Source organism: Atractosteus spatula, chromosome 16 (assembly GCF_055471065.1).
Source record: "Atractosteus spatula isolate fAtrSpa1 chromosome 16, fAtrSpa1.hap1, whole genome shotgun sequence".
In the NCBI taxonomy this organism is placed as follows: Eukaryota; Metazoa; Chordata; class Actinopteri; order Semionotiformes; family Lepisosteidae; genus Atractosteus; species Atractosteus spatula.
In genome coordinates, this window is record NC_142721.1 from 7,868,520 (window position 1) to 7,884,433 (window position 15,914).

General features: G+C 42.6%; 1 protein-coding gene across 5 annotated transcripts in view; it reads right to left on the minus strand.

Annotated features, from left to right (window-relative positions):
* dennd5a (DENN domain containing 5A) overlaps window positions 1–15,914 on the minus strand; it is a 58,578-nt gene that overhangs the window by 9,769 nt on the left and 32,895 nt on the right. For 2 of the 5 annotated variants that reach the window (XM_088934773.1, XM_088934771.1), the window contains 10 exons: window positions 13,483–13,698; window positions 12,697–12,931; window positions 12,034–12,123; window positions 9,943–10,093; window positions 8,651–8,744; window positions 7,345–7,476; window positions 6,761–6,913; window positions 5,246–5,333; window positions 4,353–4,437; window positions 1,507–1,635 (listed from right to left, as the gene is read on the minus strand). In XM_088934773.1, the coding sequence (XP_088790899.1) occupies window positions 1,507–1,635; window positions 4,353–4,437; window positions 5,246–5,333; window positions 6,761–6,913; window positions 7,345–7,476; window positions 8,651–8,744; window positions 9,943–10,093; window positions 12,034–12,123; window positions 12,697–12,931; window positions 13,483–13,698 (1,373 nt within the window). Of the gene's footprint in view, window positions 1–1,506; window positions 1,636–4,352; window positions 4,438–5,245; window positions 5,334–6,760; window positions 6,914–7,344; window positions 7,477–8,230; window positions 8,339–8,650; window positions 8,745–9,942; window positions 10,094–12,033; window positions 12,124–12,696; window positions 12,932–13,482; window positions 13,699–15,914 lie in introns of all 5 variants that reach the window. The other 3 variants (XM_088934774.1, XM_088934776.1, XM_088934775.1) reach the window with 2 other exon arrangements.

The following is a 15,914-nucleotide window of genomic DNA, read 5'->3' on the forward strand; positions in this document are numbered from 1 at the left end:
ACACACACACACTGCCAGCTGTCCCAGAAGCCCAGTATGGCTTTGGACAGTGGGAAGAAGCCAGAGCACCCAAAGGAAACCCACATGAAAACAGTGAGAACATATAAACTCCACACAGACAGCACCCCAGGAGTTGAACCCCGAGCCCCAGCGCTACGAACCGCTGTGCCACCATGCCACCCACCCTCAAATCATCTATTTATAAAAACTGGAAGAAATGTAATTACACGTGATCTGTTAAATACAGTCAATCCGAAATAATTTACAATTGAAAATATCAACCCTCATGGACCAGAGGTCTCTTAATTCAGCACATTGTTTGTTCACTTGATGAATAACTTCCAAGTCTTCCCAGTCTTTATGAACAGGTGACTTAGGCTGAAATGTAAAAAACTTACTGCACTGGTGCTGCTAGATTTGGACACTACTGCCCACTGTCCAGCAATTGTACATTTGAAAGACTGGCTGGGGTTAAAACTGACAACTACACCACTATAATGGGGCTCCTTCAGGGAACTTGTTTTTTTTTTGGTGGTTCAGAAAAGCTAACATCATGAACCCGGTAAGAAATAAATTCCAATAAATTTGTATTTGAATCCCACTATTCTAACATGAAACTCAAAAAAGCAGCTCTATCCTCTGCATGCACACAAATCCAAATGCATGTCATCATCATCCCTCATAATATATCTCCACCCCCAGAAACCCGTCTTGCTTTGTTATTAATATTTAAAACTGTAATAACAAAGACAAGGGAAAGCATGACCCTTAGGGCATCTGACACAATCTGCCATGGCAAATTAAAAGGTACAAAAATCGGGTCTGGGAGCCTTTTAGGAAGATTGCACACTTCAAAGCATAAGAACCCACAGCGTGACCCAGAACGCCACAGATATCTCAGGTCATAAATAAATAAAAGCTGGCAGGGACTCCATAATTCATTTTTAATGACAGATTGCGAAGCCTTGATATTTCAAAAGGGATAATATATTATAGATGAATCAAAAGACTGACACACTTTGCTATTGCTGTGATGTGCACCTAAAAGGGAAAACTAGAAAGTTCAAATTGGGAATCAGATGAAATTCAGAAATACGGGTGCCATTTCAGTGTCGTACAGAACAGGAGCCGAACGAGGTGAATGGGAAAAACCACAGACCAACTCCCCCGAGACTCTAAATCTTTACCAGATTCCTGACATATAAAAATAGAAGCCCTCCTGCTCACTGTGCTTTGCAAATCTAACCTTACTGAAAAAATATCTAACATCTCAGCCCTCCCGGGAGAAAGCTAAACTGGCCGTAGAAAGAACTGCAAAGCTTAGCAGGAATGCTTCTGCTCTTACTTATCACTCACGGTCTCCTGACCTTTGTCAAAAGAATGGATCAAGCGGTAGAATTCAAGCAGTTTCCCTGTTTTTCCGTTCCTATTCTGCTGCAGAAATGACTCCTGTATTCCGGGAAAACACGGAGGCTGTGCCTGAGAACGGGGGGGGGGGGGGCTCACTTGGTCAGCTCGTGGTCTGACAGCAGCTGCTTGAGGTGCCTCGAGAGCAGCTTCTTCTCCATAGAGAGTCGCACCCAGGCCCTGGCCTTGCCCACATCGGTTTTGATCTCGCCGATATTCTGGATGTGCCTGGGAGGGGGAAAGGCATTCAGACAGGAGCTAATCCATCAGAGTCTGCTTAATACAACACCCCAGTTCTGTCAGCTCTGGCTGGGCCTTGTAGGGCGTTCATGCTGAAATCTAGGTCACTCACAGAGAACAGTGGGCTCAGCTCAGCTGTGACAAGAGCTTTTACACACAGGTGCTAACGGAGCAGGAGAGACACCAGCTAGCTATATACTAGGCTCGTGATTTCCAACACCTATTTGGAGTTAGTGTTTTGTTGACAAAAGAATGGTAACAAAGCAGGTTAGTAGAGAAATCACAACGACATTAACCTCCCTTCAGTGGTCAGACAGTCTCTGCTTTACTTCTCTGTCCGTAAACATTTTCCTGTTGACTGCCTAAGTGCCACGCCTAATCCACTGTCACAGAACTCAACCCATTTCCTGAAAGTGCTTTCCCCAGAGGCTTTCCATTCGTCCAAATAAAAAGGGAAAAAAATGACATACTGTATACGCGACACAACGTCAGGTTATCACCACAGATTTATCTCAACCACCTGAGTATTTCTTTGTATGCACATTTATCACTTGAATATTTACTGAACCTACTGAGAGGAACGTCATAATTCACACGCTAAACACGCTGAATGATGAAGATGGAGCAAAAAGAAATACTATTCCTCTACACTGAACACTGTTTAACTGCTTTTCAGCACTAAACTACAAGGTGAGAAAAAAATGTAGCTCTTAAATGAGCGTGTAAGTTATCAATAGAAATAGTGATAAGCAAATATCTGCTTAGAGCAGATGCTGGAATTGGTGAAGAACTGGTCAACACTCCCTTTGTCCAGTGTGATCTATATTACCCACATTGCTTTCGCTGGGAGACATTTTTATTACTGCATAATCCGGAGACTGAGAAGCGACTACTACTGTCTGACTCACTGTCTCCATAACATCCTTTACAGCACGGTCATGTTAGGCTGTGGAGGACCTGCGAGAGCTGTGGATTGGGTGGGAATATTACAGCCCAGCCCCGACTGAGACAGACACTTACAAGCACTGCTCACTAAACCCTGCGGGGAGCTGGTTAATTAGGCTGGAAGTAACACAGTCAGATGACTTGGCTTTTTACTTCCTTCATGCCAGTGAGGAAATTCACCCTCGACTCAACAGTGCCTCCTCCAACCTTCATCATGCCTGTCTCTTCTTGTTTAATGTCCTTTTTCCAGCAAGACTTTCACTTTGTGCTCTAGCGTTCAGGAACAGGTCGACTTCTCCTCTACACTACACAATCAGAATACAAATCTTTTCTGTCTTTTTATAAGATCAGCAATTTCTTTCTAAAGAATCCGCTTTTGGGAATTAATTTAGAATCAATCCTCTGCACTTGATTACTTTGTAATGTGTTTGGAAGCAGTGCTGGACTGCAATCGAAATAGCTTTTTTTCTTGCTTCTTTCTTAATATTTTACATTTCTGGTAAATACATGAAACAGTACCAGTCTAATAAAACACAGCAACATTAAAATGGACAAAATCGTAGATGAAACATTAAAATAATTGAAAATGGAGTTTAAGAATGTGCAAAATTTGGATTAGGGAATGGTACATGATCAATGGCTTTTCATTTACACAATGAAGGCAACTAGAGGTCAAAACGGCTGAAGTGCTATATCTGAGAGCAACACACAAATTCCTCATGTAATCGCAGAGCAACTATAACAGCAAGAAAGAAATACAGCTGCAACCAGCAAAGACCACCAGTGACCTAGCTGACATACCTATTTTAGTGGGCAAGCACAGTTTTAGTTAGAACATGCATGACTCCCTGTATATGTTCCAAAATAACCCTGACTCAATGTGTACTGTTTAAATGATAAGACTATTTTGCCTCTGACCTTTAGGAAAGGTCAGGGGTCATGGGTAATGTAGATTTTTGCTAGAGCACATAAGGGATTCTATCTGTGGTCCCTTGTAACCGTTTAATGTAGAGACTTCTGGATCTGGTGTAGTGAGTGTTATCTTGTGAGGGAATGTGTCCTAGATCACCTTCCAAATTTCCAAAGCAAGTTTCATTGCAATTGGCCAAATACTTTCAACAATAAGCCCAACACTAAAAATATACTTCCAGCAATTTGACTGTCCTCCTAAAAAACCATCTGCATCAACTCTTTAAGATGGGGAAAATCAAAAAGCTATAAAAGTCTATGTTATTATCTTAAACTTGTCAGAAGATGGCAGTAAAGAGTACATATTGCTGGGATGCAGCTAAGTTGTTTTCTACAATAAAACAACTATAAAATAGAGCTTCTATTGAACTATACATTAAATTGAAATTCAATCTATTCTTCTCATGTCATTAAACAACCTATTGATAAAATAATTCATAAAACATTATATTAAATTGGTTGTGGTGCAAAAATATTCAATTCCATTCAACATCCAATTCCTTGACACCATTTTTGCCTTGAACGTGTAACGTGTGAACGACACTGTAATAATCACAACAAGCAAAGGTAACGTTCAGAAGACAGAGAAATAGCTGGAAGAAAAAAATATTTAGTTTTATTTCATTTCAAAAGGAAACAAAGATTAATTTTATTATTGGGGTTGGTATATAGATTTCCCTTTAAGATTGGGTCTGTGAGTGTTACTACACTATTATAGCACAAATAAGAAGCTTAAACGACTTCAATATTTAAATAAATATATAGGTCAGTGGCCAACTGAGAAAATTCACCTCATGTCCTGGATGAGCGAAACTTTCAGAGGAGGCATGACAGGCCCTGTGTCTGACTTCCTTCTCTCTGTGTCCTGGATGAAGCCTGTAAAACACAACAGCAGGAGTTATGTGACAGGAGCATCTGCCAGGGTTCAACATGAGAGACAGCCATTTTACACTTTCACAAGAGCGAGTTACCATTACACTGGGCTCACAAGGTCAAAAGCACCTTGGAAGTTGCAAGTACTGCTGCATCTGTAACATGAGTCAGCAAATGACTTCTGCTTGGAGGATCGTAAAACGCAGTTTAAAAGATGTCTTGTACTTTTTCAAAGAACAACTGAAAAACCATCACTTTGATGTTGCAGACATACTGTCTATTACTAATAGAGCAGAAAAGATGTTTCGTCATCACTTACAGAGAGTTCACACTTTTTCATCATTTTTTTACTAGTACAAAATGACATTGGCTAAAAAATAGTCCTTTCAATGCAAATGGCTTCTGTTAAGTTCACTAAAACCCAACACATAAAAATTCCACAGGATGAAATCTAACACTACATAATTAGAATTTACTGGACTCTTAACCTATTAAAGGTGAGCTTTCATTTTTTAAACAAACTTTTAGCAATACTTAACCACTGATCAGACGTAATTCATATGTGCAGCATGTTTCTGGCTTAACCTTATTAATACAAAGAGGCTTTTATAGAATTTGGAGTAAATTAATTATGTACTGCATATACAAAAAAACATTAAAAACTAATTAATTGTATTTTCCTCATTCTCCTGGCCAGGTGGCGTAATTACCTTGCTTCTGTGAAACTGGTTTGTTAGGATCACTACTGCACTTCTCAACAAAGTGTCAAAAGCCTGTTTGGAGTACAAATGGAGGAATAGGCTTGTCTTACCTGGAGCACCCAAACTTCCAGGTGTAGCATCTTTTTTCTCCTTGCTCTCTTGATAGTGTAACATGTGAGACCACAATGCAGATTTACCCTAGCAGAAAAAAAATATATAGATCAATAACTTCTCTCAGAAAGTATATAATCTTTTTAAAACATTTACCAAGCAATTGAGATCTGAGACATTATGGTGTACCGATCTGACTAATTGGCTTCAAGGAATTAGTTCACACAAAAGGCAGCTTAGGGTAAACTTGAATGAGCTTACAGAATCCCAATGAAGTCATAAAAGGTTTTAAAAACTCACCGCATTCAAATAATAATTAGTAATTATATGACTCCTTGTATTACATGCCATTCATGTTAACAAACAAAGCATGTGTGGGAATACATTGATGTAGTGGGATGCTGACATCACTTCTAAAGATATCTTTTCAAATGTCGTTCTCAACTTGACTGCATGAGAATTTTTCCAAAATGGGCTACTTATCTCTCTCAAAAAACAGCTTTTTTATTATTATTCATTTCTTAGAGCCCAACCTTACATTTTAAGACCTTGAAGTTTAAAGGCCAAAGCCCTATCCACTCCTCCAAACTGCCACCTTTCATTCACTCAGAGACAATCCTGTTAAAAGTACGCTATATACAAAACAAAATATAAAAATATTCTATTGAAATCAGTGTGGTATACTGATATTATTGCAAAATCTAAGTCTTTTAAACATTTTGCTATAGCTCTGTATTCTGTAGCACATTAGAATATCCTGTTGTGCTGCATCTCATAGTGGCACAACCTAGTATCACACACTGTTAAATGGTGTAGTGTGATACTGAAGTATACTATAGGACAAGCGATTACTATAGTATGCTCTATAGTATTGTATTTTTGAGAAAGGACACGGGAGATGGCCATACCACTTAAAAGATACATTACATGTATTGACAACAGCATTACAGCACGGGAGCCTGATCCTCAAAGCTAAGCAAGATGGGGTCCTGGTCAGTACTGGGATGGGAGACCTGTAAGTATTGCCAAGTTTCTAACGCAGGTGGTGCCATTGGACCAGTAAGTTCCTCTCTCTTCTCAAGCCCAATCCCCCAGCGTAGTGATGGGGAACCTATACTGTACTGGGGTGTCATTCTTTGGATGAGGCAGTAAGGTGAGGTTCTCGTTACTGGTTGTTGAAGATCCCATGACACCACTCGCAAGAGCAGGGGTCTTTCCCTTACGTGTCTTGCTTAATTAAATAGCACTTTGGGCTTGCTCGATATGCCCTCCATAAATTCCCTCTTAATGCCACTGACAAAATGATTTCTCCCTTGCCCATCTGACCCCCCATCAGGCTGTGTAATGGCTGCTTCTGAGCACCAAGATGGGAGCAGCTCTTCTACAGGTGGATGAGGTGCATCTCCTCCCGGGTCTGAAGTTCTCCTCGGGGAACTGAGCCGAGCAGCGCTGCACAAGCGCCGGGAGCGACAGCGGTCATCACCCCCGCCCCCCCGGGCCCCCGCCTGCGTTACCTGCTTGACCTGCAGGCCGTGGCTCCAGATCCTCTCCAGCAGGTCGCAGAGGCTGGCGATGAGCGTGTTCTCCTCCACGCCGGTGATGCTGACCTCCCCGTGGCCCAGCTCCACCGCCTCGCGGCCCATCTTCTCAACCAGCATCCTCTTGGTCTGCGACACAGGGCCGGGGCTTCACACAGCAGCACGGGCCTGGGCCTGGGCCTGGGCCCGCGGGCCTCCCCGGAACCGCGCGACACCCCCCCCCCACCCCCCAAGCCCCCGCTTCAAACTGTCCCGAAAAGGTGCAAAAGAAGAAACTTGCACATGCGCTGTTGCTTTTTTTTTGTAGGGTTGTTGATATTCTCCTCAGAGAGCACCTCTGATCTTTAAGGAAGTACGTAATTACAGTAACAGTACTGTAGATTTACAGTACTTTCATGCAGGCTATTACACCTAGATATGGAAATGGGGATTTTATTATCCCAAATCCCATATATAAACTACAATTGCCATTTGGTGACCTTAAATTGGACTAATTTTAACAAGAGTTGTGTTCTGAAGTACTTGTGTTATAAAAATTAAAAATTCCCCTTTTCCAATACCTTGTTTCTACATTCCTTCAGCAGCCCCTCCACAAATTTCCAGTTCGTCTGGGCGATTACAGACGGAGAGAGATTGGACAGCTTGGGCTGGCGAATCGTCGTGCCTAGGTTCCTGGCCTCCTGAATGTACTTCTGCAGTGAAGGAGTTACACAGAGAGCGCAGGCTTCGGTGTGAACACTGCTATTCAACACGGACGTGTAGCTACAGTAGCTTGCTAACTCAAGACAGTCACACATGAAGGATCAGAACTACAGCCTTGGACAAGTACCCAGACCAGAAAGGATGTGTTTGTGTGTGAAATTGGGAGTCTTTTTTAGAGATCTGGAGTCCTTTAAAAGCATAACAAACATATAAAATTAAAACCTGACAGGATTTTATGGGTTAGTTGTAGATAATCACGCTAAATAATCAACAAAACAAAGGGCAAACAGGCAACTTTCTGTCAAGGTCAAGAACAGAAGAGCCCAAGTAAAAAATATCTCCAATAGACAAAAACAAAAACCACTAATAAATTTAAATTTTAGTGTTTTGTTTGCTAATACTTAACAATTGACCATGGTTTAACTATAAAAATGTTTTAAAGTATCATTCTACATTTGTCTAAATACAAAAGCTATGTTATCTTACATCTTGTACTTTGGTGTATATTTACTGTTTTTAAGATTTTATATGAGAAAAACACTGTTGTTTTGAAAAATGACTAGCATTTCTCAATATCTTAACATTTTGAGGTGTGGTAGAAGAGAATCTATAAGGAAAGTTAATTTTGTAACTAAAGTACTGTTTGCCAAGGCGCAGGAAAACGAAGGGGAAAATAGGAAGACGACGGGAACATGCAGTTTTGATTCGGGCTCATCAACAATGCATGTCCTTCTCAAGACATACCAGATCAACCTCTGACACAGACTTTACAGAGGGCCTGTGGGACGGCTCATGCCAGCCCCAGTCTAGAGACAACAGGCACTGCACTTCTGGCCAGAGGCAGTCCACATGCTGATGTTACAAGGAGACAGAAGAAACAAAGCCAGCGTGACAGAGAAGGACAAAAAAAAAAGGACAATATGAGAAACAAAAAAATGTCACTCAAGAAAAGCTACGCTTGTACCCATACATGCAAGGAGAGAAAAATATGCCAAGAAACCAAAACGATTAGTGCAGGTGAGACAAAGAGTTTTTTCCTTCTTTTTTTTGCAATGATTCACTGTATCTTCAGACGGCCCCGAACCAGACTTAAAGAAAAGAAATTCTGTGAAAGACAGAGAGCTACAGGTGTGACGACAGAGGAGGGGGGAGGGGGGAGCTCACCTCTCTTTGGTCGTTGTCCAAGTACAGGTGCTCTGCATGCTGTTTTTGCCTGTCCTTCCTCCGCCACTGCGCTGGGGCACTCCTCTTCGCCCACCTGAGATACACGGGACAGCACACACCAGTGTCACAGCCATCGCCTGTCGCTCTCACACACACACACACACACACACACACACACACACACACCATTGTCACAGCCATCACCTGTCGCTCACACTCACACACACCAGTGTCACAGCCATGGCCTGTCGCTCACACTCACACACACCAGTGTCACAGCCATGGCCTGTCGCTCACACTCACACACAACAGTGTCACAGCCATGGCCTGTCGCTCACACTCACACACACCAGTGTCACAGCCATCGCCTGTCGCTCTCACACACACACAAACAAACACCAGTGTCACAGCCATGGCCTGTCGCTCACACTCACACACACACACACACCAGTGTCACAGCCATGGCCTGTCGCTCACACTCACACACACCAGTGTCACAGCCATGGCCTGTCGCTCACACTCACACACACCAGTGTCACAGCCATGGCCTGTCGCTCACACTCACACACACCAGTGTCACAGCCATGGCCTGTCGCTCACACTCACACACACACACAACAGTGTCACAGCCATGGCCTGTCGCTCACACTCACACACACACACAACACTGTCACAGCCATGGCCTGTCGCTCACACTCACACACACACACAACAGTGTCACAGCCATGGCCTGTCGCTCACACTCACACACACACACAACAGTGTCACAGCCATGGCCTGTCGCTCACACTCACACACACACACCAGTGTTACAGCCATCATTTTAGTTTTCACTTTTGTTCCCTCGTCCAGCACTTTCATATGCTGTGCAAGTCTTCTGAGGCGTGTGTGTGTGCTGGGGGGGTACGGGGGATACTACAGATATCTATAGCTATTAAACTGTATATGGAAACTGAAAATAAAACCCCCAATCACATGATAAGGGGGTGGCCTATGTCCCACTACATACCAACAAACAAACTTGGCAGCTGATGTCTTTACATAAACCTGATATTCGTTTCAGCTCAGATATTTAACTTTGGTCTCATACATGCTTGTTGGTGCTGCTTTTTACCGAATGTAAAAACCTCAAGTACTATGCATGCAGAGGATTTCCTTCTTTTTTCTCAGTCTGCTAAGACAGCTTGCACTCTTTCATTGCTGAGAACGATTTCAGTGTAGCAACAGGGGTTGCCCGGCTGGCTGGAGCTTGCTGGAGAAAGACAGGTGACCTTCCCCTGCCGCCTGCTCACTTGTTGCTGATGGGCCCTGTGGACAGCACGTCGGACTGCAGCCGGGGGAAGAAGCCAGGCTCGTAGCGGCCCTGGCCAATCTTCATGTCCAGCAGGTGCGGGTGCAGAGCAGTGTGATCGATCTTGACCAGCCTCATCTCTATCGCCTTTTCTGTACAACACACAGGGAGAATTGTTACCTCTCTCAGCAGCTGATGGTGTTGGAACAGAAAAAAAAAAGAAGTAAAAAAAAAATCCTTTGCATGATCATCCCCACAGCAAGAATCAGTTTTAGGAGTAGACACCAGCCCGTGTCTCTGTGAGCCACTGCGCTGAAAAAGTAAAGCCATTAATGACCAATTTCACACCCGGGAGATTATATGATCTTCATGGCTTTATCACACCCATGCATCACCCCGTTAGTAATTCGTATCGAGATGCAGATTCTCCCCATGTAGCCCTCACACCAAACTAGCTTGATGCCCTTTTAAAGAAAACCTGCATGAGACAAATTCTTGGATAATTATAATTGAATTCAACGTTTTGGTGATAATTGTCTTAAAACAACAATTTGACTAATTGCCCTATGAGGAGAAAGTGCATCTTCACAGATTTAAGGACTCACGAAAAAACTGTCAATATTGCATTAAGATCAGTAATTTTAAGATTTTAGGATTTAAATGTTATGCACATTTTACAGTTCGGAAACCTGGTTTAGAACAATTTAAATCTCAAAACACACCCTTCGCTTGGGAGCTCTGCTAACTCTAGGACCTGGGTCAGGAATCCCTCGAGAGGGCTGAGAGCTGGAGCCTGTGTCATGTCACTAGCTAGTCGGCCAGGGGTCTCTCAGCTCTCAGTGACACAGTGACCTCTGTCACATCCTGGGCACCTGCAGGCTTTCAGTGCTGCTGGTAGAAGCGCCTCTCTCAGCCATTAGCCTCTGGCAGAGGACAGCATGACCTGAGACCTCTTAAAAAATGAGAGACTCAAGCCAGGCTCCCACCTGGGTGGGCCAGAAGAATCCATCTACTCTTCCTCATCACCTGAATACGGTCACTGCACTGTCGGCGAGAGCCAACTCAGCTTGATAAGAAAGGAGAACTATTTTTGTCACAGCCTCATGATTAGGAACAGACAGACAGTGTGATTTTCATGTCAAGGCTCTTTGCTACAATCTCCTGCAGGGATCGTTGCAGAGAGCCGAGATGTGAAAAAAACACAATCAGCCGTTCCAAATCATGGGGTCTGTCACAAAAATAACTGGCGATGCTAAATTACAAAAATAAAGACCTGAGTGATATGGTCTGAAGTGTGCTGTGAGTCTTTCTACAGGCTTTTTCAGGAACACTACTTTGGAAAACGTACATGACAACAAAGCCCAATAAACCCACTGAGATAACTGGGATGTTAGTAGAGATAAGTAATTTGTTGTTTCTATAAGAACTTTAAAATGGTTAGTAATGTGCATGCATACAGTACATTATTAATAATGACTCCTTCCTTTCTATTTTCAATGCATTGCACAAAAATGCAATGACAAAATTCATTATCCATGGATTTCAATATTTGTGGTATTTGGTTTAAGACAGCATGTCATTCTGAAAAACTTGTAAAAAAAAAGTGGAAATTATTTTAAGCCAACACAATGAAACAAAGAAAACCAGGAGGTTATTGAGATGTAATAGTTAAAACATTCACTAATGTTTGATTTGCTGTGATGTTTACAGATCTAAAAATACTGCAAACACATCAAAGGATTCCTTTTCCAACCACAACGCAATAGTAATAAAGTTTATTTTATATAGCGCCTTCAAATGTGGCTTCTCAAAGTGCTTATAATTTATAGCACTTAAAACATCTGATGAACTAAGATGCCTATGAAAAAAAAACAGTAACTTATCATGCAAGTCAGGATTCATTTAGGCAAACAACAGTTTTGTATATCTCAGTACCCTAATTTTAAAGCAGATCATATACAAAGCAATGAACTCATGTTATGAGGGAATGAATCAAACTCAGCCCTCCTCTAATCATCATAATGTACTGCAGGCACACACAGACACCACCACCCATGAATTGTGTGGAGCAAATAAAACAGCATGTAATTACTAATGTGAGCCTTATAGTTCTCCAGTCCAATGGAATGTGGTACAGGGGCTACCAGATCGATTTTCTCAAACCGCTTTTTTAGATGTGCATCTGAAAACAGCAAGGGAACACAAAGGTAAGTCTTTCATCACAAACATGTCAGATTACAAAGTAGGTAGGGGCACCCATTAAAAACACTGCATTAATACCTTTATCAGTGTTCAGACTTGTTTCTTGTGCTACCATGTCTTCAAGGAAAGGCACTACTCTGTCAGTAGTGACTCAGTCCTTCCCTTCTAAGTGCAAGCTTATCCTTGGAAATTTGTACAGTATTTTTCAGCCTTTCTGTTCTTAAACTAAGCATTAATTTGATTGACTGTGGTTTCTCACAATTTCTATATCATTCTGTTGTACATCCATATGTTTTACTATTATTGTCCGTAATCGTTCTCCCTGTAGATTTTAACCATAGTATAATAAATAATAAATAAATATATGCATGAACAGCCATCTCTGAGTGCTCAGTTTCATATCAAATGACAAAAAGCACATTATCTCATAAGCACATGTACAAAATGACATTGGATGAAAACACATAAAAGGAAAAAGAATCCAGCGATCTGGGCACAGTGCCTTTCTGGGCCTTGTCAAAAGGTGGCCAGCGTCGCGCTGAAGGGGCCTGACCTGCTTCGTCAATCATCGTGCACTTCTGGTACATCGACGTGCGGAGCGTGGGCGTCCGCACGTTCAGCATGCGGATCTTGTCCACCCTGGAGTCGAAGACCCTGAGAGTGGGCTCTTTGTCCTCGTCGTCGTGGCACAGGATCTTGTTGTCGATGAAGGAGGCGAACATCTGCGTCTCCAGGAAGCGGGACAGGAAGGGGAGGTACGGCTCGGGCTGGTCAGACAGGAAGGAGGCCTGCGGGGAGAGCGGCAGGGGGCGCCGTGAGGAACGAAGGCCCCCCAAGAAGCCAACGCTCAACCGAGGCAGGACAAGAGGGGGGCTTTTAAAAGCAAACTGGTCCCACAAGGACAGCGCTTCCCAGGTGGACTTTTTCAAAATGGGCTGCAGGAGACTGGCAGCGCCTGGGCTGTAGTCAATTTGGTTTATTTTCTGACACGGCAAATGAGATGAAAAACTTCATGGAAGTAAATCAACATAAATGCATACGATTAGTTTACACTGTCATCTGGAAAGAGACTTGGATGCATTTCTACAGGCAACCCACCCTCCACCGTTTACGCCCAGTAATTCCCAAAAAAATCATAGCGGTCTCCCTTCTTACAGGCACTTAAAATTCATGGTAGAGAGTTAATTGTGATACATCCCTGACGAAAGAGAAAAACAAGAAAACCAGAGCAGGCACCGAGGAATATCACGGTCAAGCCCGATGCCCACAAGCTTTTGATCCGACAGAGCGGCGTTAATGGGAGTTTTGGTTCCCTGGTACGCTTCTTTCCGGGACTCACTTTATCGAAGTTTTGCATCTGCTCCCTGTTGCTGAACCAGGACTCCTTGTCCTGGCTGGGCTGGATGACGAAGACCTCGTAGTCGGCGAACATCTGCGTGAAGCGGTTGGCGAAGACCTCCCGCACCCGGATGTTGAGCTGGTGCATCTTCAGCTCCTCCTCCTCACACTGCACCTTCAGGTCTTTATTGCTGCTGGCCTCATCTCTCACTTCCAGCTGGGGGGGTGGGGGGGGGGCGAAAGTGTGACTGGGGCCTCACATTAACAATAATAATAATTGCTTACACTTACATAGCGCTTTTCTGGACACTCCACTCAAAGCGCTTTACAGGCAATGGGGACTCCCCTCCACCACCACCAGTGTGCAACCCCACCTGGATGATGTGACAGCAGCTACAGTTTAGTGCACCAGTACTCTCACCACACATCAACTATTAGGAGGAGAACAGAGAAATGAAGCCAGTTCATAGGTGGGGATTATTAGGAGGCCATGATTGGTAAAGGCCAATGGTATGTTTGAGAAACGCCCTGGGATTTTTAATGAACACAGAGAGTCAGGACCTCGGTTTTATGTCTCATCTGAAGGACAGATTACTTCAGTCAGAGCTTCACGCAATTGATTGGGGGCAGATTTTTTTATCCCCATGTGAAGAAACACAAAGCCCTTCGCCCTCTCAGAACAGACACTTCTTTTAAAAAAAATGTTTCCTTAAAGTCTCCTGAACCTATGGCATAAGCGTACATTTAAAAAACAAAACAATTATGGGCCGTTCATCTTAAATCATAACATAAACAACCGCCACACTGTAACAGAAATCTGTTCAAAATTTCTCTCATTTACAAGGATTTATACTTTGGTTAAATACAATGTACTCCTTCCGGTTGCACTCCTGCTAAGACATCTGCGGTATCCTCAATGTACAAATATGTATTCACTCCTCATTTAACAATGACACACAAAAAGATTGAGGGTGCTTGAGCTCATAGAACAGCCACCAGAGAACTAGGCCCCTAGGACTTACAGGGTGAAAAGGAGAAACCCTGAACAATGACAAACAATGACAATGGGAAAGGTGAGGAGAGGAAGGTAGAAGCAGTTAATCACCCAAGGGGGTGTGATAAGAGAGGGCAGAGGTATTTGACAGGCTGTCCTGCATTGCCCCTTGGGTGAGTTTCCTGACTCAGTAAACCCAGCTCTGCCTCAAACAATCCCTTTCCCCCTGGGGCTTTGACTTTTCAATAACCCTAAGCTTTCTGTTCCTTCTAGTCTTACCCATTCGAAAGACAAATATAGGGAGACTGCCATTTATAGCTGAGGCTGCTGACAGCATAGCTATTTTAAGATGGCAAGGCTATTGTTATCGAGCCTTTTTGGAAAGAAAAAACAAACCACCCCTCAACACGCAGATCAAGCTGTTTACACTCTTTAAAAGGGCAGCTCTGTTGATCACTCTTCTGCCTTTTCTTCTCTGTGAAGTGACTAACTGAACTAAAAAAAAGACACCGAGCGTGTAAACTAAACCAGAATGAAAAACAGTCCATTTATAGGTAATGTGACTATGTTTTCCTAAGGTGAAAACAGGGCTCCTAGATTTCTGGGTGGGGCTCTCACAGTTTTCCTGGTTGATTACAGGACTGTCCCAGCAAAATCCGGACACAGACACTATATTTCTGGGTCACCACGGATGTCTAAACTGTACTCATTACTAATCTGTCCATCTGGCAATAATCTGTCCAGTGTTTTGGTTTAGTCTGTGGAAATTAATACCATGGGCACTTTCCTGACAATGAAAAAAACTTAAACAGAAATGTATGTCGTCTGGAAGACATCTCTTTGAAAACATTTCTGCTGACTAGGAACATTTTCTCTCCTGTTTCACTGAATCAAATCCAAGAAAATAATTGAAGAATTGAAGAAGGTCTGGCGTTTTATACTTTAGAACACCTTTTTCCATAGTAATACGTCCTGCTCCACATTTCCATTTCTTAAAAAAAAAAAACTTTATTTATAGTTTGTTATATCTTAATCTTTAAACACAATTTAAAAATTTTAAATGATGCTTAAATGAAGTCTTAAAATGAAGCTCACAACTGGTATGAATAAAGCATATGGCTCAATGCCTATTATAACTCCAGCTATACCACATACACAGTACATGATATCTACAGAACCTGACAAATTTGCACTTGCCTGACATTGGCATATGATTCTCCCAAGTTTGATTTTGATTTTTAAATTCCTCAAAATATTATACTTGAATGCTTATTTTCCAAAGTAATCTGCCTGATTTTTTGGAGGCTGGAGAGTTAAACTGAATGGGAGAACAGGGTTCTTAGGACAGCTGTCTTAACTTGGCTGGATTACAGTTTTCCAAAAAAGGGTGGCTGCCAATTTGGCTGATTAATTAACTCTTTTTTAAAAAAAAACAACAA